Source organism: Papilio machaon, chromosome 29, assembly GCF_912999745.1.
Source record: "Papilio machaon chromosome 29, ilPapMach1.1, whole genome shotgun sequence".
NCBI classification, from domain to species: domain Eukaryota; kingdom Metazoa; phylum Arthropoda; class Insecta; order Lepidoptera; family Papilionidae; genus Papilio; species Papilio machaon.
The window spans coordinates 920,326-946,145 of NC_060014.1; the positions used below are offsets into that span (position 1 = coordinate 920,326).

The 25,820-nt window shown below is 35.4% G+C and overlaps 2 protein-coding genes across 2 annotated transcripts; both read right to left on the reverse strand.

The window, feature by feature from the left end:
• Window positions 1-4,105: 4,105 nt before the first annotated feature.
• LOC106713423 (L-dopachrome tautomerase yellow-f-like) lies at window positions 4,106-11,656 on the reverse strand. Its single transcript, XM_045685330.1, has 9 exons — window positions 11,478-11,656; window positions 8,924-9,073; window positions 7,856-8,023; window positions 6,769-6,885; window positions 6,165-6,341; window positions 5,448-5,611; window positions 4,695-4,878; window positions 4,375-4,477; window positions 4,106-4,183 (listed from the first exon to the last, which is right to left on the reverse strand). Exons 1-9 carry the CDS (start codon window positions 11,605-11,607, stop codon window positions 4,129-4,131), a joined length of 1,248 nt encoding a protein of 415 aa, XP_045541286.1. The 5' UTR covers window positions 11,608-11,656; the 3' UTR covers window positions 4,106-4,128.
• A 2,103-nt stretch (window positions 11,657-13,759) lies between these two features.
• On the reverse strand, window positions 13,760-23,798 carry LOC106713447 (serine protease snake-like). Its single transcript, XM_045685331.1, has 10 exons — window positions 23,722-23,798; window positions 22,954-23,053; window positions 22,788-22,872; window positions 22,217-22,318; window positions 21,314-21,393; window positions 20,092-20,183; window positions 16,912-17,106; window positions 15,790-15,976; window positions 14,946-15,103; window positions 13,760-13,985 (listed from the first exon to the last, which is right to left on the reverse strand). The coding sequence occupies exons 2-10, from the start codon at window positions 23,015-23,017 to the stop codon at window positions 13,812-13,814; spliced, it is 1,137 nt and encodes a 378-aa protein (XP_045541287.1). The 5' UTR covers window positions 23,018-23,053; window positions 23,722-23,798; the 3' UTR covers window positions 13,760-13,811.
• Between the last annotated feature and the right edge of the window lie 2,022 nt (window positions 23,799-25,820).

The following is a 25,820-nucleotide window of genomic DNA, read 5'->3' on the forward strand; positions in this document are numbered from 1 at the left end:
AACAATATAACTCACGCCGGAATCCAGAAGGGAACGCAGGGTATGGTAAGGGTAGGCAGAAATGAAGGAATTCCATTTGGCTAGGTCTTGACACCTCTCGATTCTTCTACATGTATATGTATACATCTATGTAAATATGTATTGGGCATTTTAACAATCTATAATAATTAATCAAATTAGAATTTTAGTTATGTAATGTCAAAAAAAATCATGTTTCAAGATCATGTTTTTGTATAATTTATAAAGCAAATCTATTTTTTTTTATCCGTCTGTCAGTCTGAACGCATATGAATCTTTTTTCCGGATTATCTCCGAAACGGCTGAACCGATTTTTTCGTGACTTGAAATAGAAGGAAGCTGATGTATACAGAAGTAACTTAAGCTACTTTTTTTAATCCGCGCTAACAAAGTCTCGAGTTACTGCTAATTTGGTGAAACAAAATCACGCAGACGATTTGAGAACATCTTCCTTTTTGATGTAGATTAAAAATAATACAAAAAGAATGATTTCAAATATGTTTTTAATTCTTTAAATATTTGTTGTAGTTACTGTGCAAGTGAATGTGAATTATTTGATTTATTTTGTTTGGATATTTGTCACGTATTAACATGATCATGTGCTAGTGATGTGAAAACCTTATCGATACTTTTGATTTGCGATTAATAATTACTATTAGTGGAAGCTTGTTCTATTAAACACTAGCTGTCGCTCGCGACTCCGTCCGCGTGAAATTAAAGAAGTCTTATTTAATAGCCTATGTGTTCTACATCTATACCAAATATCATAAAGCTGTTCTAGAGATACCTTGTAACGAACATCCATCTAAACATTTGCATTTATAATATTAGTATGTATATCATGTTCCACTCAATATTACGATGGATATATATAAGGGTCACAAATTGATGATTTTTACTTTTTTATATTAAAAGCTACCACTTTGTTTAGTTAACATGCACTAAACACAAATGCCTCGAGGCATTCGAAATGTGGTGCTATCGCCGTATGCTCCGAATCAGCTGGACGCAGAAGGTGAGAAATGAGACGGTGCTCCAGCGCGTTGGTATGAGCCGAAAATTCATGCAGACCGTCAAAAAGCGTAAAGTGGAATACCTGGGACACGTACTCCGGCATGAGAGGTATAAACTACTTCAGCTGATAATGACGGGCAAGATTGAGGGCAAGAGACGCGCAGGACGCAGGAAAAAGTCGTGGTTACGTAACATCAGAGAATGGACGGGTATTAGGTCAGTGGAGGAATTGTTTCGCACCGCATTGGATAGAGATAAATTTTCCAAGTTAGCGGCCAACCTTCAAGACTGAAGAGGCACTGGAAGAAGAAACACAAATACATATTTACAGGTGTAAATATTATTATTTGCTGAAGTAAAAGGACCTATGCGGTCTATTTTCCTATATGGTTGAAACTTTGTGAGCCTCTTCTGTAAAGTTGTCAATTTGCACATTGACCCTTATTCGTAACAGCCACCGATTATGCGTTTAGCATAATAATTTCAACCAACCCGCACTTGGCCAGCGTGGTTGACTATGGCCTAGTCACCCCTAACTTGGGGTAGGCTCCGAGCCCCTCAGTGGGGACTAAGTATAGTGAGCTGATGATGATGATGATGATAATAATTTCACAATGATTATGTTACGGTAGGTAAAATTTTACACACAAATCTTTTAGACATTACTATATGGATGGATGGATGTTTAGATGGATGTTTGTTTGAAGGTATCTCCGGAATGTCTCAACATATCTTGATGAAATTTGTCACAGATGTAGAACATAATTTGGAAGAACATATTCACATATTATTATTTTTCTTTTTAATTCCGCTCGGACGTTGCCGCGGGCGACAGCTAGTTGTATTATATGTCTAAAATATATCCTGTTTGATGCTCTTTAATTTAATCATAATAGTGAATTCAAGTACATAATATATTACTAAGAATACTTCGTGACCTGTCTAACCGCATCGAAATATCATAGACACGAATAAACATCTACTAACTCTAGTCATCTGTAATCTAGTCTGTTAGGTAGTGTTATATTTGTTTGTTGGAACGAAGTTCCTTATCGCGCGTTGTGAAAGGGGGCTAGACGGAAAAAATTCTTAGGAAAAGTTGTCACGACACTTTTTGCTATAGTAAGTATCAGAGCTGGGCATTAACTCGTTAATCCGTTAATCGTTAATTAACGAAGTTAACATTTTGCTTAACGGATTAACTTTTAAGTTAACTTCAAAAAGTGTTAACGCTTTTGTTAACTTCCGTTAAACTCAACTTCCGTTAATAAAAGTCCGTTAATCGTTAAATTAGAAACTTGGAGACGTGCTGTCATTTTGTTTAAATTACGCGGTACGCCACGCTCGTAAGTTCAGCTATGTTGGGCGACTGTCGGCGACCCGAATGGTGAACGAACGAGTTGATAATTGATATATGTGAAGTTCGCGTGCAACTATGATGCATCAGAGCGTCCGGGAAAAACGTGACCAACAGGACAAAATCAAAAGAAGGTTCGAAATAGTATATTTCATAACGAGTCTATAAAAGCACGAGTATGTAATAGCCCACATTCCGAACGCTCTTCGTCCCTGCAATACGCCACTTTTAGAGCAACTGTATTAAAAACACTTTTTTACTCGTGATGAATTAGGTTAGTTTCAATTTATTTCATCTCATTAAATTTCATTTTGATTTCATACCAATAAAAAAAATCTACCGAAGATTTCGCTGTTTGGGCATAGTTCCCTTTGCCTACCTACCTTTGGTGAAGAAAACAAAAAAAATCTCAGTTTGTATTCTTTAACGGTTGGCGCCATTTTCCAAACATTTTAGTTAGTTGAGTTTATTGGAACGAAATTCCTTATCGCGCGTTGTGAAAGGGGGGCTAGACGGAAAAAAATCTTACGAAAAGTTGTCACGACACTTTTTGCTATAGTAACCATGGCAACGACGTGACAATATATAACAAAAAATCGTAGAAATAAAATGAACTTCTTGTGAAGACTTAAGTATTTTACTCATAGAATAAACATTGGTTCCTTCACTAATTAATCGAAAGAAACTTCGTTCCATCAGGGTGTCCCTTGACACCTCGCAAGTTTTTTGTGTTTTTATTATTATATTAAATTGCTTCATTTTTTCGGAACTGTATTAAAAATAGTTGTTTAGTACTTAGGCGGAACTGTCATTACAACTTGTGCCTACTGTCAACCCTCACCTTCGGCTGCGAATCGAGTGGGTAGACATTTGTCGGAATTCTTTGCAATGACAGGCTTTCCGCACTCGTAATGAAATATACTACTTGCATTGCATTGCATTCATACTTGTCTCTTATACTAATGTTTTATAGAATTAAGATTAATTTTTATATTAATAAAAATTAATTTTTTATTAATAAAAATTAATTTTAATGATTAAAATAATCAAATAAATATTTTAAACAAGTGTCGCCACCATAAGTGTGAAAGTAGTATGTATAATTTTGGTATGGTTAACTGTTAACGATTAACTTTAACTTGCGTTAAATTTGCGAGAATTTAACGCTTTAACGATTAACGAAGTTAAATTTTTAATTAACGAATTAACGATTAACGAAGTTAACTTTTCGATTAACTGTGCCCACCTGTGGTAAGTATGTTAACGACGAATGAGCGCTACTTCACCATGGCAACGACGTGACAATATATAACGAAAATTCATAGAAATAAAATGTACTTCTTGTGAAGACTTAAGTTTTTTATTCATAGAATAAACATTGGTTCCTTCACTAATTAATAGAAAGGAACTTCGTTCCATCCGGGTGTCCCCACACACCTCTCAAGTTTTTTTTTTTGTATTAATTACTATTTACTATCTTACTAATATTATTAATGTGAATGTTTTAATGGATGAATGGATGTTTGTTTGTTTGAAGATATGTCCGGAACGACTCAACAGATCTTGATGTAATTTGTCACAGATGTAGAACATAGTCTGATAGAACACATAAACTACTGATAAAGTTTAGTTTAGTTAAGTTAGATGACTAGGGTTAGTAGAGAGTGTAGTGCCTCTGATAATGATTAAATAAAATAAAAAAATTGGACAGAAAATCAAACTTTAATTAAAAAAAAAAATTAAGGCGCTGCCTTGTCACATGCGGTGCCAAGTATTAAATCAAAAACTCTGTACCTGAAAACAAAAATTTACTTGTATTTTATTGTTTTTCTATTTTTGAAGTATTCTTTACTTCAAAAATAGAAAAATAATAAAATACTTAAAAAAAATTATTCGTCATTTCAAGACGTTTCAATCGAGCCCAAGTTCGATAAGGTTGTTTCATTATTCTACGTAATGGTTTGTACGTAATCGTAGTTATTTACCTGTGTATGAAATAGTTGTACTCGTTAGTGTCAAACCTTGAGTAAATAAACTTAGGTATTTGATTCACCAAGACATATACTTCATCGTCGATAACTTTCAAATCTAGAAGAAATATTAAATTAAGACAAAGCACAATATCTATATTATACAAGAAAACATAATCGCGAGCTATTTCGCCGGTTACGCCATCTACTTTCTATTGTGGTACAACTTTGAACATTTATTTTTATAATCTTACAAAACCTTTAATGAATTCCTGTCACATACTAAAATATTATTAATCGGTTATTTTCTTAATAAAATTTTAATAAATTCATACCAGAAATATATGCAAGTTTGTTGTGATCTTGTGCGACGATGGCAACATTTGCTGGATTCATTTCTGTATCAATATTCCAACACAAGATGGCGTCTTGTGCGACATTAGCGTAAAATATTATTCTGGACGGAGCGTGGTAGTCGTGAGAACCGCTTTGAGTATTATTACCACGCTCACCGATGTACTGAAGAATAAGAAATGTATTTAACAATACTTCGTTATGATCTAAAGTCAAATTAAATAAATAAATGTCAAATAACAAACATGGCGGCCATATTTATTTTTCAGTTACAATGATTGTGAGATAAAGTGAAGTTATATTATCAACTAGCTTTTACCCGCGACTCCGTCGCCGAATAGAAAACGGGGTAAAAATGATCCTATGTCCGTTTCCTGGTTCTAAGCTACCTGCCCACCAATTTTCAGTCAAATCGATTCAGCCGTTCTTGAGTTATAAATTAACGAACTAACACGACTTTCTGACTATATCTATATATATAAAAGAAAGTGGTGTTAGTTACACTATTTATAACTCAAGAACGGCTGAATCGATTTGTCTGAAAATTGGTGGGCAGGTAGCTTAGAACCAGGAAACGGACATAGGATCATTTTTACCCCGTTTTCTATTTTTTATTCCGCGCGGACGGAGTCGCGGGTAAAAGCTAGTATATAGATATATTGAGGAATTAATGAGTTTTAGCGTTACATCAACTTTGTCTATGTTTGAATGTTTGGTTTGGAATATAAACTAACAGTATTATGCCCCAGAAATGTCTTGTTGTCTTTAAGGAATTCAGTATCTATAGCAAACTCTTCTGTAGACACAAGTGGATGGTAGATCGCTTTCCTTTTGCCGTTGACATCAGGATCAGTCAGAGTAATACTGAACAATCCATCTTTCCAGTTGATCACGTACCCTGGAATGGTGGATTACAATTTAGGAACTTATTAAATGAATGTAGATTTAAATAATAATCTGTTGCACGAATTGGTCAGTTCGGTGCAACAACACAACCACAAGAACACGTGAAGTGGAAGCAACTCCATTACGATCTGAAGATTGTGCGTGTCGGAGGCCTTATTTTGATCCTCTTTTTCCTTCCCACACTTTTCTCAAACGTAAAGAATGGGAAGGGGAACTGGATTTGACGAAAGAGGAGAAATATCTTCTTTCTGTCCGTCTCCTCCTCTATCGATTAAAGGTAGGCAACGTATATGCAAATATCGGAGGTCGCTTCGCGAAAATATATTGCATCGCCGTCCTTAATCTAGGCAAACGGGCATAGAAAGAATAAATTGCGTCAATGATGACGTGATTAAGAAGGGAATATGCTGAATAATAGAGATCGGTCTGCAGAAGGAGAAGCGAGCCCCCGATCCCATAATACTATTGAGGTGGAAACTTAAGGTAATACGAGGTTTCTGAACCGTTCTGTCACTATCTGTAACTAATTGTCACTTATAACGTACCTGCAGCTGTGAAATTCATAGCCCTATCATCGTGGACAAAGCTTCTATGACTAAATCTCCAGCTGTCCATACTTTTGAGAGAGAACACTACCATACCTTCGGTGGCTAAATCATTAATATAGGCGTAGGCATCATTACATGATTTCTTGTCTACATCAACTGTTATTGATGTTAGACCTGTAATCAAATGAATAAACTAGATGGCGTTACTATCGTTTTGAAACACGATTACAAGATTTGCATTAAATTTAGATTTCTTGTACTGGCAGTCGAGTATAAACATTCGGTTGCTCATCATTTTTTTTTTGCTTTTACGATATTTTTATCTACTGAATTGCGATCAAATTGATTAAAAATGTATAAACGAAAATGTCCAAAGATCGAATTTTTATTTTTGCCATTGTTGAATATCTACTGCGGATGTATACAGGGTTATGTGAGACTATGTAATTCATAGAACTATGATGACGCCCCTTTCTGTTCAGCGCCCTGGGTGGTCGCCCAAACGTCGCCCAAACGTCGCCCAAACGTCGCCCTAACCTAACACCGACCCTATATGCTAGTAACTTCATCACATCCACTACTACATTTAGTAAATTCTAACCTGCAGATGACCTTTCGTTGACCAAATCAGTTGATTTCAATTCGTATCTAAATAATTGCTGGTCTGTCTTTAAATCGTACACAATGATAGCTGGTGGTTGAATTTGTTTCCTTTCACCTGGAAAAAAGGAAAAACATCTTTACTATTCAAAGTATTTATTTTATACTAGCTTTTACCCGCGACTCCGTCCGCGCGGAATAAAAAATAGAAAACGGGGTAAAAATTATCCCATGTCCGTTTCCTGGTTCTAAGCTACCTGCCCACCAATTTTCAGTCAAATCGATTCAGCCGTTCTTGAGTTATAAATAGTGTAACTAACACGAGTTTCTTTTATATATGTAAGATAGATGTGGGCCGTTTAGATCACATTTGACACTTCATAGCGTCGGTGGTTCAATGGTTAAGCACTGGACTTCAATCAGCAGATCCTGGGTTCGAATCCCGCCTTGTACCAATGTGTTTTTCTAGTTTCGATTTAAATATGTACATTTATCCGACATTCTTACGGTGATGGAAAACATCGTGATCTGCACATATCTGAGAAGAAATTCAATGATATGTGCGAAGTCAACCCGCAATTGACCAGCGTGGTTCACTATGGTATAGTCACCCCTAAGTTAGGGTAGACTACGAGCCCCTCAAACGGACATATAATGAGCTAATGATGATGATAATGATTTGACACTTCATCAAAATCCAACAACATAACATTGTAACGTCGAGCAATTTTTTTTTGAAGTTAGTACTGAACAATTTCATACCTTTTTTCAAATTTAGATTACATACAGAATGTCGTTACAATGTTAGTTCAGTGAACTCTTTTTTTTAAACACTAAGTGTGTTATAAAAACAATCGAACGAAAACCATTAGTTTTTCATAACAACTGAATTCCATTCGATATTATATTTGAAGTCCGAATCGATTTATTCACTTTAATCGCTGTATTTAAGCTCACTTCACTGTGGCCCATTTTGGCCCAAATTGGCCCAACATGGGAGACTATGAACCAGTATGAAATTCGAAATACACAGGACTCTTAAACTGGTCGTATTAAACTACCGACTTTTAAAGCAGTTGTAAACTTACCTGGTACTTCCAAATGGCCAGTATCAAGCATCCACAGTCTTCCACACACATCAACTCTCGGTCGATATACAGAAATAAATTTATTCCTACTCTTCGTATCAGGATATGGTTTAAGAGCTGGAGATTTGTTACCTGATCTTTTAACATAATTTAGAGTTGAGGGTATACCTAAAAAAATGAAAAAACTTGAGAGGTGTGTTGGGACACCCGGATGGAACGAAGTTCCTTTCGATTAATTAGTGAAGGAACCAATGTTTATTCTATGAATAAAAAACTTAAGTCTTCAAAAGAAGTACATTTTATTTCTATGAATTTGCGTTATATATTGTCACGTCGTTGCCATGGTGAAGTAGCGCTCATTCGTCGTTAACATACTTACTATAACAAAAAGAGTCGTGACAACTTTTCGTAAGATTTTTTTCCGTCTAGCACCCTTTCACAACGCGCGATAAGGAACTTCGTTCCAAAAGACCAAGTTTATATAAAAATACACGACTATATCTTACTACAAAGAATACTTATAGAATGACAGCTAACATTTAGACCTGTATTCCAAAGTGGTCCAGGTGAACCACTGTGGTCTAAGTAAATCAATGTGGTCCAAGTAAACCATTGCGGTCCAGGTGGACCCCATGTGGTCATTATACCTGGCAGGAATGCAAGATAGCGGATAATAAAGTTAAGGGTTCAATAATTGAAGAAATTTTGAAAAAGAACACTAAAGAAAGACATTTTCTGTGTGGTCTACAAGGACAACAGTTTGGGAATCTTTGGTTTAAACCAGAGATTCCCAAAGGGGTCGATATCGAACTAAAAGCATTGCTAATTCTCACTCTGTCTTCTATTGACCTAAGTCAGAATGAAAAATAATAATAATTAATAACATAATTGATCTTAAAAGTAGATAATTTGACCATGGGGGTCTGTGGAAACGGTACATTTTGGAAAAAGGGGTCACTTGTACAAAATAATTTAGGGATCCCTGGTTTAGACTATGCTTCAAGAATTACTTGACGCAATTTATACATCCATCCAAGTCTGGTACATTTTGTTTAGCCAATTACATACCATGTCTTCTTCTCGGTACAGTAACGAACACCTTATCCCTATAAACTTCCATACCAATTGGTACATTGTTGTACTGTATAAAGAATTTGTCAGCATCTGTGATATTGTCTTTTTTTGTAGCTGATAACTCGTAATCTGTGCTCGAATTATCTGAAAATAAATGAATATTAATTTAAGAACAAAATAAACTCAAATAAAAAACATTTACTGTACTGTGGATAGGCTATAAGTGATTTTATTTTGTGCCTCTTTCATTTTTGACATTTTGACGCCGACTGTTGAGGTTTCCGAATAATAGAGAATTAATTGTTAGTAGCAGAGCTGGGCATTAACTCGTTAATCCGTTAATCGTTAATTAACGAAGTTAACATTTTGCTTAACGGATTAACTTTTAAGTTAACTTCAAAAAGTGTTAACGCTTTTGTTAACTTCCGTTAAACTCAACTTCCGTTAATAAAAGTCCGTTAATCGTTAAATTAGAAACTTGGAGACGTGCTGTCGTTTTGTTTAAATTACCGCTACGCCACGCTCGTAAGTTCAGCTATGTTGGGCGACTGTCAGCGACTCAAATGGTGAACGAACGAGATGATAATTGATATATGTGAAGTTCGCGTGCAAGTGTGATGCATCAGAACGTCCGAGAAAGACGTGACCAACAGACAAAATCAAAAGAAGGTTCGAAATAGTATATTTCATTACGAGTATAAAAAACCGCAAGTATGTAATAGCCCACATTCCGAACGCTCTTCGTCCCTGCAATACGCAACTTTTTGAGCAACTTCTTGCTTTTTCTTTAGCTTTTCCAAACTCGTGCGTTCTCTTTCCCAACTGTGAAAATAATGTCTGTTAAAAAGAAAAACCAACCACGAATTTTTTACAAAAAAAAAAATCATTGAAGTTTTTATGATTCATGCAAATATTTCTAAAAAGAAGCTCCTAATTTGTTACAATATAATATTTAATGATTTGATTCAATGAATTAGGTAAGTTTTCATTTTATTTCATATCATTAAATTTCATTTTCATTTCATATCAATAAAAAAAATCTACTGAAGACTTGGTTGTTTGGGCATAGTTCCCTTTGCCTACCCAGAATGGGTGAAGAAAACAAAAACAAAATCCCCGTTTGTATTCTTTTACGGTTGGCGCCATTTTCCAAACATTTTAGTTAGTTGAGTTTATTGTGTTTTTATTATTCTATTAAATTGCTTCATTTTTTCGCAACTGTATCAAAAATAGTTGTTCAGTACACGTGCGAAACTGTCATTACAACTTGTTCCAACTGTCAACCCTCACCTTCGGCTGCGCCTCGGCTCGGGTAGACATTTGTCGGAGCTCTTTGCAATAACAGGCTTTCCGCACTCGTAATGAAATGTACTATACTGCAATCATACTTGTCTCTAATACTAATGTGTACATTCTATAAATGTATAGTCAAATTACTATATTAAACAACTGTCGCCACAATAAGTGTGAAATTAGTATGTATAATTTTGGTATGGTTAACTGTTAACGATTAACTTTAACTTGCGTTAAATTTTCGAGAATTTAACGCTTTAACGATTAACGAAGTTAATTTTTTAATTAACGAATTAACGATTAACGAAGTTAACTTTTCGATTAACTGTGCCCACCTGTGGTTAGTAATGTCATCAGGCTTGTTGAAGGTACGAAGCAATACCTGTCATTTTCAAGCAATGACATTTATAAACATCTATGGTTACAGATGACAATGAAATCGATATCTTATCTTAATATATATATATAAATCTTGTGTCACAATGTTTGTCCTCAATGGACTCCTAAACCACTTAACCGATTATAATAAAATTCGCCCACCATGTGCAGTTCGATCCAACTTGAGAGATAGGATAGTTTAAATCTCAAATTATAGTCGCAATTTTAATTTATTGCTAATTATTTGTCTGTTATTATTTGACAGTCACAATTATCTGTTAACTCCAAATAATTCTAACAGATGTCGATACCTTTCCACTGGGTTGAGTAAGTAATCAATAGATGGCGCTGCTATGGTAAATCTACGAACGTCTCATATAAGCTTATTAACTGCGCGCGGACGGAGTCGCGGGCGACAGCTAGTATACAGTATGTTTCAAATTTTAATATGCGCAATATAAAAAATAAGTCTGTTAAAGAGATGGAATCTCTCGAGTGCTAACTTTTTTATGGTATGACATAAGTTTGAATACCTATTAGAAAAAATTTAAAAAAAAATTAATTAGTAGTCTATGAGTTCCTTCAAGTTATTTTCAACATCTGTGCATCTGTGTGAAATACCTTCTAATAAATATCAACCCATCCACCCATCCAAACATTCGCATTTATAATATCTATATATATATATAAAAGAAAGTCGTGTTAGTTACACTATTTACAACTCAAGAACGGTTGAATCGATTTGACTGAAAATTGGTGGGCAGGTAGCTTAGAACCAGGAAACGGACATAGGATAAGTTTTACCCCGTTTTCTATTTTTTATTCCGCGCGGACGGAGTCGCGGTTAAAAGATAGTTACTAATATGAATCTACTCACAAATAACTCCATCAAAATCGTATGCTATTTGTTTCCATTTAAACACTTCTTGTATTCCAGTGGGTCTTTGACAAAGACATCTTGTTTCATTGTAAACCAAAAATATGACAAAACACACGAAATATTTCATACTTTCGTATCAAAAGTTCATTAACAACTGTTTTTAATAACAACAATAACCAGTTGTGTGTTTAATGTTGCCAGGTTATTATACTTCCCAAATTTTTCTTTTAAAGTTTTAAAATTTTATTCTAAACTAGCTGTCGCCCGCGACTCCGTCCGCGCTCAGTTAAAAAAAAATGAAAAATAGATGTTGGCCGATTCTCAGACCTACTGAATATGCTCACAAAATTTCATGAGAATCGGTCAAGCCGTTTCGGAGGAGTACGCTTACGAAAACTGTGACACGAGAATTTTATATATTAGATTAGCGGTCGCTCATGACTTCGTTAGTGTGGAATTTGAAAAGTAGTCTATAATATTCCCGCGTGCAGTAGCTACTTTCTTGTCAAAATCCTCATACCCTTTCCTGAATTAACTCTTGACAAACGCGGACATGCTCACAGACAGAAAAAAAATTGGTTTATCATTATCAGCAAGACAAATAACGTATACGAAACATTTTTACATGTTACATACAGACTATCCAATTTTATTAATATGGATGGATGGATGTTTGTTAGAAAGTATCTCCAGAACAGCTGAACGGATCTTGATGAAATTTGGCATAGACGTAGAACATAGTCTGGAAGAACACATAGACTACTTATTATATTTTTTTAATACCGTGCAGACGGAGTTGCGGGCAACGACTAATAAATACCTATTTTCAAATAAAGTATACTGTTTTATTTTGATGTAAGCCTTTTATGCGTTATGAAATACTCATTTCTTGAAAGCTAAAAAAATTTAAAAGTCCCATCGTGATGTTGCGCGTTCTAAATATTTATAACAATAAAAAATACTAATTTGTAATAATTTTAATCACGAATTACAACGAGGTTAAGTTCTTTAAACAAAGGATTATATTTTTCTTTTCTTCAATTTCGTATACATTATATAGAAAAAAAAATAAAGGAAAGTGTATAAATTACCATCAATTTGGGTAACATATATAATATGACAACACTTTTCTTAGCTCTTGACGCTATCAATGCAGGGTCATCGCATTGTCACTTAACGCAATTAATTTCTTAATATTTATAAATATAACATTTATCAAAATTTCCGAAGTCGCTAAAAATTCAAGGAAAAAAACAATATTAAATATTTATTATCAAAATAAGGCTATAAGGTCTGAGTTGGATTTATAATACATTTGTATACAATTTTGATAGTTGGCAGAATAACAGACCGCTTTTGTCTCAGTATTGTTAACTTTTTAAATCTATTTCTTTTCTTCTCTACACAAAGGCGACATATTACAACATGCCAACCATATTTAAATATACAATTTTAATAACAATAGGTTACGTAAAAGGTGACGTATTTCTTTACACAGCTTGAAATCTAATGAAGCAACGCAATACGTTTTTATTTTATTTTATTAAAGTACATAACAGTATCATTTACAAACTTATAGACCAAAAAAGAATATCTGACATGGTGGGCATAAGTCAAACTAAATTATGACAGCTCAATAGCGCCCTTCTGTCAAATGTCACAAGGTCTTTTTCGTAATGTAGCTATCATGTCATGTTTTTTTGGAACGAAGTTCCATAACGCGCGTTGTGAAAGGGGGCTAGACGGAAAAAATTCTTAGGAAAAGTTGTCACGACACTTTTTGCTATAGTAAGTATGTTAACGACGAATGAGCGCTTCACCATGACAACGACGTGACAATATATAACGAAAATTCATAGAAATAAAATGTACTTCTTGTGAAGACTTAAGTTTTTTATTCATAGAATAAACATTGGTTCCTTCACTAATTATTCTAAAGGAACTTCGTTCCATCCGGGTGTCCCAACACACCTCTCAAGTTTTTTTTTTTAATTTCATGCTATTTTCCAATGCCAATAACCAATTTATATCACCATTTTTACAAAACAACTAAAAAAGTTTAATTTTGTACTTTCGGACTTCTAACAAATATGAATCAAAATCGTACGATTTTGTATCATCCTTAATGTTTAAAAAGAAAAAGAGTTTAATGACGAAACATTGTAACGACGTTTTAACTTCAAAAACATAAATTAATTGTTAATTACCGCCGTTACAAGGTTACGTCGTTAGATTTCGATGAAATGTCAAATGTGACTAAAATGAAACACCTATAAACATTAACAGCATTGTTTATATGCTCTTTCTTTAATATACTGAAACATCGGTGTGTTATTCATCAGGCCAAACGACACTCTCAATCCAGTCTATATAACTAGATACTCTCGTGTATATAGCTGGCTGTCCTTTTTGCGCACATCGACCACCAAATGACGTCACTCCCATTATGTAATGAACCTTGAATCTCGGCTGTGGTGTTACTTGGAGAGGTGCGCCTGAGTCACCCTTGAAAAAAGATACATTTTAGAACAATAAATTCTAACTTTTAAATAGCTATATCAAATTATAGTCAAAGATTCAGTATGCATAAGTCAATCTAAATTATTACATTTTTTTTTTCGCCCATGGCGAAGGCTATAGTCTTCCGTAGAATTTTTTCCTTTAATTATATATTAAGTTCATTTATGTCTCTAAATTCTTACAGTTCACTAACGCCCTCCTGTCAATGTCATAAAAATGTCACAAAATTATTTTCGTACTGAAGCTGGCATGTTATGTTTTCTATTATGCCATACTAGCTATCGCCTGCGACTCTGTCTGCACGCTAAATTAGTAGCCTATGTGTTCTTCCAGATTATGATCTACATCTATGCCCAATTAAAGCGAGATCTGTTCCGGAGATACCTTCCAACAATTATATATTAATCCATCTAAGCATTTATAATATTAGTAAGATTCTATGCTCTTGTAAGTTTTAGATATTTTCCGACAGAACTAAAAGCGATAGCAGCGCCTTTACCGACCCAAATATCCTTGTTTTAATATTTATATTTCACAAGTGACACAGGCAGTTGAATTTTATGGTAAGACTAGCTTTTACCCGTGACTCTGTCCGCGAGGAATAAAAAATAGAAAACGGGGTAAAAGTTATCCTATGTCCTTTTCCTGGTTCTAAGCTACCTGCCCACCAATTTTCAGTCAAATCGATTCAGCCGTTCTTGAGTTATAAATAGTGTAACTAACACGACTTTCTTTTATATATATAGACTAGCTTTTACCCGCGACTCCGTCCGCGCGGAATAAAAAATAGAAAACGGGGTAAAAATTATCCTATGTCCGTTTCCTGGTTCTAAGCTACCTGCCCACCAATTTTCAGTCAAATCGATTCAGCCGTTCTTGAGTTATAAATAGTGTAACTAACACGACTTTCTTTTATATATATAGATAGATATGTCTGTCACTAACCTGACAAGTATCTTTTCCTCCAGTAAGTTCACCCGCGCACATTTGTGTCGGGACAAAGCCATCCCAATGTCGGTGCCTAGGCGTTATAAGATCGCATTGTTCATTACTGTACAGAGATAGAGTCACCATTTGGAGTTCGTTAGTCGGTAGTGTTGTGTCTGTAATTAACAAATATTTTTTTATATTTTTTTCTGTAACTGTAACACCGCGAATTGTCCTTACTGTACACTCACTTCTTCATGGATTCTAATTAAAATATTAAACTGTATTTCGTTTAAATCCAAAGTCGTATTTTAACCATCGACAAACTGCTTTGCTTTCTATTATAATTTTCAATAAATTATTTAAAAAAAGCTTTTTTTTTAATATTACAGTGTTGCAAACTAGCAGCCACACGAATTCGACAAAATAGCAAAGTGACCGCTACCCATAGACATCTGTAATTGCAGATGCATTGCCAAACTACCTAGACGGAGGAATGGACGTACAGAAATAAAATATTTCTCCTTCCATTGCGTCCCCTTCTCTGTCAAATCTACTTCCCAATGTATTGTCATTTATTGAATTTAAATTTCTTCTGTGTATATATACAGTTAAAACCGTTTATGGCGACATCGTTTAGAACAACATACCGGTTAAATTGACCAAAATCAAAGGTCCTGGCTGAATGTTATATACATATCTTTCCTATTAATACCTGTCACCGGTTGTTACAACTATCGGTTTTTACGACTCCATATGAGTAGTCCCTTCGATGTCGTTATAACAGATTTTGACTGTATTTCGGCTTTGCATTGTAACGATATATAACGTAACTACAAATGATTGGTTTTCATAAACTCACTTTCAGTGACTCCCCATCCAGTGGCAATAACTTTGGTATAATTTTCGAAGCCAGGCTTCGTCCAGAGACACGCTGGGCGTACATCATTAGTAATATTCATATCCTCTGCTAGCTCTAGTAATGCGATATCATTATAGCGTAATGGCGGATGATAATCTGGATGTTTGTGTATTGTTTTTATTTTCACCTAAAATTCAGTTATTTACAGTAAAAGATAGTTAAAAAACGACGAAGAAAAAATGATACGTCCATATAGAGTGTAATAAGGTTAGGGAGATGATGGAATTCTGACAGATGAGATGAAAGTAAATCATTTACTCGTAAGATTGGATAAATGTAAACTAGTTGGACATGTTATGCGGAGGGATGATGTTCATATAAACAAAAAAGTAATGAGATTGAATGTGGATGGCTATAAAAGTAGAGGAAGATCAAAGAAAGTATGGATGGATTGTGTGAAAGAGGATATGCGTAAGAAAGAGGTAAATTCAGATATGACGGCTGATAGAGATGTATGGAGGAGTAGTACATACTGTGCCGACCCTACATAGGGATAAGGGCAGGTTGAAATGTAAACTAGTACATTAATCATTTATTTTATTGGTAACAAACTAATTTCGTTGTTATTCCCTTCATTTTGATCGCAAACGAGCAAACTGCCACCTGAATTCGCCGAAACAGCAAAGCCACCGCCGCCCATAGACATCCACAATTGCAGATGCATTGCCTACATTTGATACGAAGACTCAGAAAGCTTGATTCCCCTTCCAACTCTTCCTCTCCTTCGCCAAATCCAAAACCACTTCCCATCCTTTCCTAATAAGAAAAGGGTGGGAAGGAAAAACGGATTAAATTAAGCCTCCGATACGATACTCATCAGACGAAACGCGGAATTGCTTCCACTTGACGCCTATTATGACGATGGTTAAGAATAGATTTGATCCCTGAATAGACGACATATATAGGACGACAATGTTATGGTGATTTTGAATTTAGTAGAATTATCTATTACCTAGATAAAGTTGTTAGATGCGGAAGACGGAGGACCGCGTACTGTGAAAAGCATTGGGAAAGTCCTATATCCAGTAGGAAGATAAAGGCTGATGATCCACAATTACTTACATCAATAATAGGATATCCATTCTTTGAATCAGGATTCAAGTTGACATTACCCAAACGTACAATAACTGGCAGAGGATTTGCGGCTCTGGCCTTACTGATGCAGTGACCCGCGGTTAACACAAAGCGAGGACTGATTAGACTTCCCCCACAACCAAAGTTGTACTCCCCCTGTAAGTCTAACCAACCTATTGCACCCTGGGAATAGAAGAAACATATTTTCATAATTAGTATCCTACAAATAAGGGCCAATGTGCAAATTGACAACTTTACAGGAGAAGGTCTCAAAGTTTCAACCATATAGGAAAATAGACCGCACATGGCTCTTTTACTTCAGCAAAACAATAACATTTACCACTATAAATGTGTATTTATGTTTAGTACATGTAGTTAACTAAATAAAGAGGTAGCTTTTAACATAAAATAGTAAAAATCATCAACTTCTTACTTTGGCCCTTATACGTGGGACACTCAGAAAGTTTTGCGACTCTAAAAAAAATTGTTCTATAGGTAAATATATTTTTATTACATCTTTTCAAAGGACTCTTCACTAGCCTCTATACAAAGTTTCATGCGTCTGAACCAGTTTTCGAAACACTTTTTCCAGTCCGCCGCAGACACCTCGTTTACAGCCTGCTCCAACGCTGAGAGCGCATCATCCGGCGACGAAAATTGAATCCCTTTGAGTTGATTTTTTATTTTTGGGAATAAGAAGAAGTCACACGGTGCTAGGTTAGGGCTGTAAGAAGGGTAACCCAGGAGTTTGACCGGTGTGCTGTCTAGGAAGTCCCTCATTTTGATTGCGGTGTGGGCGGGCGCATTATCCCGGTGGAGCAGTAGCCCGCGGAGACCTGTGTTTGGTTGCTTGTTGCTCACAGCAGAGAAAACTTCTGCCAAGTATTTGGTAGTATACCATTCGGCGTAAATGGTTCTTTGGTTTCGTAAAGGAATTGACACCAAGTAGCCAGTCAATTTGAAAAAATTCACGATCAAAATCTTCCCTCCGCTTCTAGGTCGCTTTACTTTGGTAGGCGTCGATTCGATTTGAAACAACCTAACCGTCGACTGGCGCTTTGTTTCTGGATCGAATTGATAAATCCAGGATTCATCACCTTTAACGATGTCGTAAACACGCCGAGACTAGCCTGCTTCAAATTTGTCTATCATATCATGGCACCAATCCACCCTTGCCTGCTTTTGAACATCGGTGAGGTTGTGCGGCACCCTTCGTGAAACTATGCTCTGCACCCGTAGATGCACGTGTAGAAACTCGTTAAAGCTTCCTGATCCAATCTGCAGTATATGCTGAATCTCTTGATATGTAATTCGTCTATTGTCTTGGACCAAATTTTTCAGTGCTAGCACGTCTCCTTCCGTAACAGCCGTCAAACGGCGACCACTTCTTTCTTCATCCCCCAAAGTTAGTCGACCTCGCTTAAATTCATTATATCAACGATACACGGTTGCCTTAGAAGGGCCTTCATCGAATAATACCATTTGAAGTCTATCGTACGATTCGTCCGGTTTCAGGCGACATTTAAAATCGTAAAAAATCATAGCGCGAAAATGTTCTCGACGCAAATCCATTTTTCAATGAGACACGGTAATTTTAATAAGTTCGCAGAAAATGTGTAGGGTAGTTTTGAATTTAGAACGTACCTATTTTTACTTATAACTAATCATATTTTTAAATAAATTATAACAGACCAGTCTCACATACATAAAAACTTTTTTTCGCAATACTTTCTGAGTGACCTGGTATGTACAAAGGAACCATCGATATACATATGCGTTGTCTACTTTTAACCAACAGAGAGGACGCACAGAAGATATTTTCCCCAACTTTAGCATCCTCTCTTCCTTCAAATACACTTTCTCTTTCCAATATTTCCTTGTACGTAGCATTGCCAGTCCGGATAAAGCCGGACATAGGTAGGCTTTTTGATTGCGTGTCTGGCCAAAATAAACAGTGTCCGGATTGTCCGCCTTTTTTTAGGCTTTTTACATTTCGCATAAAGTGGCCGAGCGCAGGTGAGAGTCGATAGACGGTCGTGTCCGGCCTTTCTCCCCAAATGCCGGCCAAACTGGCTGGTCTGTCCGGCTATTGGGTTTAGCGACCTGGCAACCCTACTTGTACGAAATAGGTGGAAAGAGTAAGTTGACTAATATTAACCCTCAAACCCTACTCGGGGTGCTGGAGCACCCCACATGGTTTATTTTTCTTATTTATTTCGTTGATTGATAATGTACGTGTTTGACTTTCCGCGTATTTTACTTTGAGGTTACGCGCTAAGGATTGGCCTGTGTCGCGGCGACAGCCTGCTGTTGTAGACTTGTCCACGTGTGTCGTTGGGTGCTGTAGCACCCCAGTGTAGGAACAACGTAAGTTTTTAAAAATTTTATAAAACTATTTTTTAAGCTTACTTCTATAGTTGAACTATTTTATTATAAACATATGGATTCCCCAGATAACAACAATGAAGTTGAGCTTCCAGAAATTATTAATTTTTATAATAAAACAAAGGGAGGAGTGGATCTGTTCGATGCAATGGCTAAAAATACTCTGTCCAAAGAAGAACCAAACGTTGGCCAATGTGCATTTTCTATGGGTTATTGGATGGAGTTGGTATTAACTCTTGGGTTCTCTACAAATGCTCAAAAGCAAATAATAAGCCTGACATAAAGCTTCGTCGGAGTTTTCTAAAAGAATGAATCTTATAGATGAACATTTGAAAATGCGCCTACAAACACCAACTTTGAAGAGGGATATAAAGGAGAGTATCGCTGCGGTTCTCAAGCAACTCATGCCTGTCGATTCTTCTGGGTCTGAACGTCACACACAGGGTCGTTGTGGTTTCTGTCCGAGAAACAGGGATCGGAAGAGCAAGACCAGGTGCACCAAGTGCAAAATTCCAATTTGCTTGGAACACCAAGTTGAAGTATGCCAAAAGTGCTCAAATTGATGTGTAATGTAAAATTTTAAGGCTGATTCGTGATCTCATAATGTAAATATATATAAATAAAAGTATAATTTTCTATAATTGTTTTTATTTCTACACTTTACTAACTATTTTATTTTGGGGTGCCTTGTCACCCCTGTGTAGGAATACTGTGTACGCCAGGCAGTGTAGGGTTTAAGGGTTAATCATCCGACATGTTCTCGTAGTTTCAAAATTAGATTACCATGTGTGGAAAATCTTGCGGACTTGCGTTAGTTCCACCGAAGATGTATTTAGCAAAATATTCTTTCACATTCTTGCTGTATTCTTTGCATTCTGAAAAAAATAATAATATAGAAGCGAACATTTAAATCTATATCTATATATATAAAAGAAAGTCGTGTTAGTTACGCTATTTATAACTCAAGAACGGCTGAATCGATTTGACTGAAAATTGGTGGGCAGGTAGCTTAGAACCAGGAAACGGACATAGGATAATTTTTACCCCGTTTTCTATTTTTTTATCCGCGCGGACGGAGTCGCGGGTAAAAGTTAGTTTATAATATTAGTAAGATTGGAACAAACGAGATGTATTTTATAAACTACTAGCTTTTACCCGCGACTCCGTCCGCGCGGATAAAAAAATAGAAAACGGGGTAAAAATTATCCTATGTCCGTTTCCTGGTTCTAAGCTACCTGCCCACCAATTTTCAGTCAAATCGATTCAGCCGTTCTTGAGTTATAAATAGTGTAACTAACACGACTTTCTGACTATATATATAGAAGATGCGAATGTTTAGATGTTTGTATGAAGTTATCTCCTGAACGTCTCAACAGATCTTGATGTTTGTCACAGATGTAGAACATAGTCTGAAAGAACTCATAGAATACTTATTAAGTTTTTTTTTTTTTAATTCTGCGCGGACGGATTCTCAGGCGACAGCTAGTGATACAAAAAACAAAACTATTAATTAGAATTCGACAAATTGATCTTTTAAAGTGATAAGTTGTGACGCAAAATATGTTTTTTTTTAAATAATGAACACACAGGTTAGTCGATCTATTTCCCCTGAAATATAATCCCTAGGGGTTATAGATGTCCATGTTATCCAACTATGAAAATTCTAACATCCTTTGTAGTGTACAATCGCGTCGACAATTGTTATTAAAAAGATTACCTCCAAATGCACGCAGATCCGTGAGTTGGCATATTCAAGACAGTAATTTCAAAGAATAAGACTTTATCCTATGTTTATTTATGATAAAAATATTTTACGTTTTAAAAATTTATTTTAAAAAAAAATAACACTTTTATTTCTGATAGTACAGAATGACAATTAATTGACAATATACAGCATGTTAAATTTTTCAAATAATTAGACATCATCAAAAACAAAAAAAAAAGTAGCACTTGACCACGAATCCTTTAAATAAAAGTAAAATCGATATTAACTTAAAATACTCACTTCTTTCACTTATTCTTTCTAATGCTCGAAATTTGTTGTTGCCGTTGTTATTGTTGCTTTCTGACCACACTGGTTGCTCGCTGTTTTAAAAAAATTTAGGTTATAATTTTGTGTTACACACATTGTGTAACACAAAATCTCCTTATATTGAATTAACTGTGACATTTGTGTCACAGTTAATTCAATATAAGGAGTTAGAAAAAGAAGTCTATAATAATTCTGCATACATCTACACTGTCCAGTAATACTCGCGTCAAAATCGTTCCATTTGTTTCGGAGTTGAAACAAACGTAGACTAAAGATTGACAGATAAAAAAATAATTTTCCTTATATAACTCAAATACACATAAATTTTATTAATTTTAAAAATCAGATAAATTTAGAGTTTTACAACACGATTGTTTTTTAGTTATGTTGATTTCGAAAGGACTTATACAAAGCCTTTACATCTTTCGATGTTATATTTGTTTTTATTTATTTTTTTATGTTGAAAAATCTAGCGCTTGACCACGATCCCACCCGATGAAGTGATGATGAGGTCTAAAGATGGTACGCGCTAGCTTTGTAAATGCCTATTCACTCTACTTCTGAAGGCCCCCACATCGTACTTGGACGGAAAAACTGACGCCGGCAACTTATTCCAATCCTTAGCAGTACGCACAAGGAACGATGATTCAAACCTTTTAGTTCGAACACGCGGCACGTCTACTACATAAGGATTCCAGCCGTATGTCTGAACGTCCGATGGTAGAATGGTGATGGTGGAATTATATCGTGTAATTCCTGCGCACACTCCACAAAATGCAGCCTTTAAAACACCGAGAGACTAGGCACTCTACGCCTGTGCTCACTGACTGCTCTCATAGTGTCATAGTTTAGGTTTGGATTTAAATATATACCCACCTAGGTATGCCCAATGTATTGACTTGTACTTCTTCCTCTACACAACATATTAGAATTCTTTTATTTGTATATTCGCAAAATGTTGGTCTTACACCACGATCTCTGGAATATATGATAGTAAAATATTTTGTTAATTATTTTAATGCAAGATTTTTATATCTAAAATAGCAGTTGTACTTGACTCCATCCGCGCGGATTAAAAAAAACTTAATAAGTAGTCTATGTCTTCTTACAGATTATGTTCTACATCTGTGACAAATTTCATTCAAATCCGTTAAATCGTTCCGGAGATACCTTCTAAAAACATCCATTGATCCTAAACTTTCGCATCTATCTATATATATAAAAGAAAGTTGTGTTAGTTACACTATTTATAACTCAAGATAGGTCGAACTGATTTAGCTGAAAATTGATGGGGAGGTAGCTTAGAACTAGGAGACGGACATAGGAACTTTTTTATCTTGTGTGCATTTTTTTTATTCCACGCGGACGGAGTTGCGGGCGATAGCTAGTTTATAATATTAGTAAAAAATCACGTTTATTGTTAAAAAAGACAAATATTATTACTGACAAGAAAGCTTTGTTCGCGGATTGACAATATTGTGGTTGTAAACATTGTCCTAAAGCTCTTGTCTTGTCTACACACCATTCACCATCTGTAGAAAAAAACAAAAAAAAAAAGCAGAATTAAAAAGGAAATTTTAATTATTCAGCTGATAAAAATCAAAGGAAATTACCTCTAACAAGACTTAAAACACCATGTATCAGAAATAACGTAAATATGGCCGCAACTTGTTTCATAATTGCGGATTTTTTTTTCTTAATTTAGCGATGTTTCTGTAACAATATAAATTTTAGCAAAGATGAATATAAAAATTTTCAAACATATTTTTATTAAAAAATTGATGAAATTATCCTTAAACTATCTTCAACAACAACATAACTCACGCCCGTAACCCAGAAGGGTAGACAGAGACCACGGACCTCCATTTGGCGCAGTTCTGACACACCTTTACTACGTCGACTTCGGGTGCTATTAATGCCACCCTTCTTGAATATTATAAATAAAAACGAACAATAAAATCTAAACTTACTTATTCTATGTTTATTGTGTTTTTGTAAATTTTTGGATGAGTTTTTACGTTGTTTACGTTAAAAAAGACATATCCTTCGTTTCAATTGAAAGCCTAAATCCTCAATTAAATATCTAATTCCATCAATTGCCGCCATTACGCTATTTAATATTTTTATGTTATTAATTTTTACAAATAGTCGTACGCGTCGTCAGCGCAAATTAAAAAAAAATGACCTATAACATGTCCGCGCGTATCAGCTACCTTCCCGTCAAAGTCCTCTCAAAAAGGTCCAGCCGTTCCGGAAGTTATAAGGAACAAACGCGGACTTATTACATTGCGTATTTTATTGTCACTGTATCAATGCCTTGCAACAAACAATTACCATCTATTGTTGTTTACCTCGAGAAAAAAAAAAACACGAATACCTACCTCCCATGTAATGATGATTCACTTATTCACGTTTCTAATCTTTTTAAATCATATTTAAAAGTATAATTAAGATAAATATTTACTTGATCTTTGTAAATAAAAAATATATATATTTATATAAAAATATCCGACCTCTTAGAACAAACTGGTCTGAGGAACTAATAAAAATCATCGGAACATAGTTGTTATATATTATGTAAATATGTTTTATATACATTAAACAAGTTTATGATCATAAATTTGCTCTTTTTTATAATACAGTCAAAACCGTTTATAGCGACATCGTTTAGAACAACATACCGGTTAGATTGACCAAAATCAAAGGTCCTGGCTGAATGTTATATATACATATCTTTCCTATTAATACCTGTCACCGGTTGTAACAACTATCGGTTTTTACGACTCAATATGAGTAGTCCCTTCGATGTCGTTATAACAGATTTTGACTGTAGTTTTAAAATTGCAAAACGAGCAAACGACCACTTTATTTCGCATAACCTAGCAAAGTGACAGCTGCCTTTTTTGTGACTGAGTAGTCACTGTTAGCCTTGAGGAGGCATTTACAGTTTCACCGGACTTGAGGTGGACGGGCGCAGATGGCGCTTAGCCTAAACCTCGTTTAAGAGTAACTAGGCTCGAGGGCTCCCTCAGGAGCCTCGGTTCGGGCTGTTACTTCATTATTATTACCGGATTGGGAGGTCACCGAGCTCTTAGATCGCTTCGGTGGACGCTCCATGGAGTGACTGGGCTCAAGGGCCCGCGAGAGGGGACCTCGGCTTGGGCTGTCACTCATTACTCGTTTAGCATTCCGATTCAAGGGTGCCCGAGAGGGACGAACCTCGGCTTGATGACAGCTGCCTATTGACATCCGCATTATTAATGCATTGCCTAACTTAAATCGAAAGGGGAGGGGAGGTACAGAATATATACCCCTCCCGCCAAATCCACTTCCTATCCTTTCCTTATTTGTAAAGGGTACAAGATTAAAATTACTTCTACTTGAGGCGTCTTTTCTGTATGGTCGCTTTTTTGCACCTTTTTAACTGGATATCACAACTTTACCACTATTCAACTAATACTCTTACCTTCCCATCCATTTCCACTATAGGATGGGAAGGGAACTGACAAAGGAAGCGATGTACAGGAAAGACGATTTTCCCTTTAATGTACATCCCTGTATTTTATAGGTAGACAACGCATTTACTGCAAATGTCTGAGGGTATTTTAGAGAATTTATGTTACTTTTTAGTGCATTTTGTTTGAGTTTGTTTTTTATGAAGTCGGCTATTTTTTCTTAAAATTTTTATTTTATTTCTCAATTTTTTTGTGAATTTGAAGTTCGATTACAAATTTCCTTAATACGTATGAGGACGGAAATAAAACAAATAAATATAGAAAAGGACTTTCCTATTTGATATGTGTGTACTTCAATTCAAAAACTAATTTATAATGCAGCAGATAACCACTTATCCTTTAAAAAGAAATAATTATCAAAATCGGTATACAAATTGAAAATTAACGAACTAATACATCGTAGCGTGCCTTTAATTTTGTCCAGACGCGAGCCGCAGTAGCATTTTTCGAATGCGCGTAGTTTTTAATCATTTGATATCTTCCAAACTACTGATCAGAATTACATAGTTTGAAAGGCTAGGTAAGGCTAGGCAAGGTAATCTGTATTTAATACTCTAGCCTTATTAAAGAGCTACAATTCTTCCATACATCATTTTTATGTAGGTCCTATAGTTTAGCCTACGTAAGCGCTGAAAGCAAAAATGTCCCTTATTTTTGCAACACATTTTGAAGCAAAGAATTCAAAATCTACTAGTCTTCTAATTATTTAAAAAAAAAATCAAAAAATAGGACCCATCTGCAAGCACTACCATTCGATTAAAATATTTTTTATCAAAATCGGAGCACCAGGGGCGGAGCTTCGCAGTAAAACACATAAATAAAAATACAGTCGAATTGATACACTCCTTCTTTTTGAAGTAGGCTAAAAAAAATAAGACTCCTTTAAAAATCTAATAGCCACGCTAATGGATTGGATTGAGCAAATATGCGTTATATTTTTTAGATTTGGATTTATAATTACAATG

What these genes read in the sequence shown, in the direction of transcription:
- LOC106713423 (XM_045685330.1), bottom strand. Translation starts at nt 11,607, where the DNA reads ATGAAATATTTCGTGTGTTTTGTCATATTTTTGGTTTACAATGAAACA. An exon ending in TGGCCATTTGGAAGTACCAG is followed by an intron (nt 6,886 to 7,855) that starts GTAAGTTTACAA and finishes CCTTTTTTCCAG; the next exon opens with GTGAAAGGAAACAAATTCAA. An exon ending in TACAACTATTTCATACACAG is followed by an intron (nt 4,184 to 4,374) that starts GTAAATAACTAC and finishes TTTTGTTTTCAG; the next exon opens with GTACAGAGTTTTTGATTTAA.
- LOC106713447 (XM_045685331.1), bottom strand. Translation starts at nt 23,017, where the DNA reads ATGAAACAAGTTGCGGCCATATTTACGTTATTTCTGATACATGGTGTT. An exon ending in AGAAAGAATAAGTGAAAGAA is followed by an intron (nt 20,184 to 21,313) that starts GTGAGTATTTTA and finishes TATTTTTTTCAG; the next exon opens with AATGCAAAGAATACAGCAAG. An exon ending in TGGATGGGGAGTCACTGAAA is followed by an intron (nt 15,104 to 15,789) that starts GTGAGTTTATGA and finishes TGTTAATTACAG; the next exon opens with ACACAACACTACCGACTAAC.